Raw genomic sequence first — 3619 nt, 5'->3', positions numbered from 1 at the left:
AGGCTGCAGTTGCTGCAGAGTGAAGTGTTGCACATCGGCCACTGTGCGATTCACCCAATTGTTACTGTCAGTTGTGTCACTGGAACACAGAATGTACCACATGAGTGAGTGAGTGAGTGAGTGAGTGAGTGAGTGAGTGAGTGAGTGAGTTGGGTTTACGGCCACTTTGTAGGTTGTGACGGGCTGCAGGTGCTGCAGAGTGAAGTGTTGCACATCGGCCACTGTGCGATTCACCCAATTGTTACTGTCAGTTGTGTCACTGGAACACAGAATGTACCACATGAGTGAGTGAGTGAGTGAGTGAGTGAGTGAGTGAGTGAGTGAGTGAGTGAGTGAGTTGGGTTTACGGCCACTTTGTAGGTTGTGACAGGCTGCAGTTGCTGCAGAGTGAAGTGTTGCACATCGGCCACTGTGCGATTCACCCAATTGTTACTGTCAGTTGTGTCACTGGAACACAGAATGTACCACATGAGTGAGTGAGTGAGTGAGTGAGTGAGTGAGTTGGGTTTACGGCCACTTTGTAGGTTGTGACAGGCTGCAGGTGCTGCAGAGTGAAGTGTTGCACATCGGTCACTGTGCGATTCACCCAATTGTTACTGTCAGTTGTGTCACTGGAACACAGAATGTACCACATGAGTGAGTGAGTGAGTGAGTGAGTGAGTGAGTTGGGTTTACGGCCACTTTGTAGGTTGTGACAGGCTGCAGGTGCTGCAGAGTGAAGTGTTGCACATCGGCCACTGTGCGATTCACCCAATTGTTACTGTCAGTTGTGTCACTGGAACACAGAATGTACCACATGAGTGAGTGAGTGAGTGAGTGAGTGAGTGAGTGAGTGAGTGAGTGAGTTGGGTTTACGGCCACTTTGTAGGTTGTGACAGGCTGCAGGTGCTGCAGAGTGAAGTGTTGCACATCGGCCACTGTGCGATTCACCCAATTGTTACTGTCAGTTGTGTCACTGGAACACAGAATGTACCACATGAGTGAGTGAGTGAGTGAGTTGGGTTTACGGCCACTTTGTAGGTTGTGACAGGCTGCAGGTGCTGCAGAGTGAAGTGTTGCACATCGGCCACTGTGCGATTCACCCAATTGTTACTGTCAGTTGTGTCACTGGAACACAGAATGTACCACATGAGTGAGTGAGTGAGTGAGTGAGTGAGTGAGTGAGTGAGTGAGTGAGTTGGGTTTACGGCCACTTTGTAGGTTGTGACAGGCTGCAGGTGCTGCAGAGTGAAGTGTTGCACATCGGCCACTGTGCGATTCACCCAATTGTTACTGTCAGTTGTGTCACTGGAACACAGAATGTACCACATGAGTGAGTGATTGAGTGAGTGAGTGAGTGAGTGAGTGAGTTGGGTTTACGGCCACTTTGTAGGTTGTGACAGGCTGCAGGTGCTGCAGAGTGAAGTGTTGCACATCGGCCACTGTGCGATTCACCCAATTGTTACTGTCAGTTGTGTCACTGGAACACAGAATGTACCACATGAGTGAGTGAGTGAGTGAGTGAGTGAGTGAGTTGGGTTTACGGCCACTTTGTAGGTTGTGACGGGCTGCAGGTGCTGCAGAGTGAAGTGTTGCATATCGGCCACTGTTCGATTCACCCAATTGTTACTGTCAGTTGTGTCGCTGGAACACAGAATGTACCACATGAGTGATTGAGTGAGTGATTGAGTGAGTGAGTGAGTGAGTGAGTTAGGTTTACGGCCACTTTGTAGGTTGTGACGGGCTGCAGGTGCTGCAGAGTGAAGTGTTGCACATCGGCCACTGTGCGATTCACCCAATTGTTACTGTCAGTTGTATCACTGGAACACAGAATGTACCACATGAGTGAGTGAGTGAGTGAGTGAGTGAGTGAGTGAGTGAGTGAGTGAGTGAGTGAGTGAGTGAGTTAGGTTTACGGCCACTTTGTAGGTTGTGACGGGCTGTAGGTGCTGCAGAGTGAAGTGTTGCACATCGGCCACTGTGCGATTCACCCAATTGTTACTGTCAGTTGTATCACTGGAACACAGAATGTACCACATGAGTGAGTGAGTGAGTGAGTTGGGTTTACGGCCACTTTGTAGGTTGTGACAGGCTGCAGGTGCTGCAGAGTGAAGTGTTGCACATCGGCCACTGTGCGATTCACCCAATTGTTACTGTCAGTTGTGTCACTGGAACACAGAATGTACCACATGAGTGAGTGAGTGAGTGAGTTGGGTTTACGGCCACTTTGTAGGTTGTGACGGGCTGCAGGTGCTGCAGAGTGAAGTGTTGCACATCGGCCACTGTTCGATTCACCCAATTGTTACTGTCAGTTGTGTCACTGGAACACAGAATGTACCACATGAGTGAGTGAGTGAGTGAGTGAGTGAGTGAGTGAGTGAGTTGGGTTTACGGCCACTTTGTAGGTTGTGACGGGCTGCAGGTGCTGCAGAGTGAAGTGTTGCACATCGGCCACTGTGCGATTCACCCAATTGTTACTGTCAGTTGTGTCACTGGAACACAGAATGTACCACATGAGTGAGTGAGTGAGTGAGTGAGTGAGTGAGTGAGTGAGTTGGGTTTACGGCCACTTTGTAGGTTGTGACAGGCTGCAGGTGCTGCAGAGTGAAGTGTTGCACATCGGCCACTGTGCGATTCACCCAATTGTTACTGTCAGTTGTGTCACTGGAACACAGAATGTACCACATGAGTGAGTGAGTGAGTGAGTGAGTGAGTGAGTTGGGTTTACGGCCACTTTGTAGGTTGTGACAGGCTGCAGGTGCTGCAGAGTGAAGTGTTGCACATCGGCCACTGTGCGATTCACCCAATTGTTACTGTCAGTTGTGTCACTGGAACACAGAATGTACCACATGAGTGAGTGAGTGAGTGAGTTGGGTTTACGGCCACTTTGTAGGTTGTGACAGGCTGCAGGTGCTGCAGAGTGAAGTGTTGCACATCGGCCACTGTGCGATTCACCCAATTGTTACTGTCAGTTGTGTCACTGGAACACAGAATGTACCACATGAGTGAGTGAGTGAGTGAGTGAGTGAGTGAGTGAGTGAGTTGGGTTTACGGCCACTTTGTAGGTTGTGACAGGCTGCAGGTGCTGCAGAGTGAAGTGTTGCACATCGGCCACTGTGCGATTCACCCAATTGTTACTGTCAGTTGTGTCACTGGAACACAGAATGTACCACATGAGTGAGTGAGTGAGTTGGGTTTAACGCTTTTAACAGTATTCCAGTCATATCACGGCGTGTCAGCTTAATGTGGGAGGAAAGCCCGAAGTGATGCAGGTCTCAGACGTTTACCACCTCGGTGAAACCCACGAGCACGAGCACGGGTACAAACCTTGAAACATAATCGGGCGAACCGGAGTTCGAACCCACAATCATAGGTTTTCTGGCGTGCCAAAGGGACGCAACTATGCACGTTCTAGGACTTTGATATCCTTGCATAATCTTTCAACATACAGTTGAAACCTGTTATGTTGAACCTAGCGGGACCATGACGTAACTTTTAGATATCAGTGCATTCAAGATAATAATAATATCCAGACAAATGATTGTACTTACAGACAAGTGATGATATACTGGGTACCTGCCTGTATTTACAGACAAGTGATGATATACTGGGTACCTGACTGTACTTACAGACAAGTGAT

General features: G+C 49.0%; 1 protein-coding gene across 3 annotated transcripts in view; it reads right to left on the bottom strand.

The window, feature by feature from the left end:
* Positions 1-10: 10 nt before the first annotated feature.
* Positions 11-3619, bottom strand: part of LOC124120179 (sortilin-related receptor-like) — a 63507-nt gene continuing 59898 nt past the window's right edge. For 2 of the 3 annotated variants that reach the window (XM_048398191.1, XM_048398193.1), the window contains one exon: positions 11-611. In XM_048398191.1, coding sequence (XP_048254148.1) covers positions 419-611 — 193 coding nt within the window. In that variant the 3' untranslated portion in view covers positions 11-418. Of the gene's footprint in view, positions 612-1878; positions 3132-3619 lie in introns of those variants that run through there. The other variant, XM_048398192.1, reaches the window with a different exon arrangement.

This window comes from Haliotis rufescens, unplaced genomic scaffold, assembly GCF_023055435.1.
Source record: "Haliotis rufescens isolate VD_foot unplaced genomic scaffold, xgHalRufe1.0.p SCAF_18, whole genome shotgun sequence".
Taxonomy (NCBI): Eukaryota; Metazoa; Mollusca; class Gastropoda; order Lepetellida; family Haliotidae; genus Haliotis; species Haliotis rufescens.
This window is presented reverse-complemented; position numbering and strand designations above follow the sequence as displayed.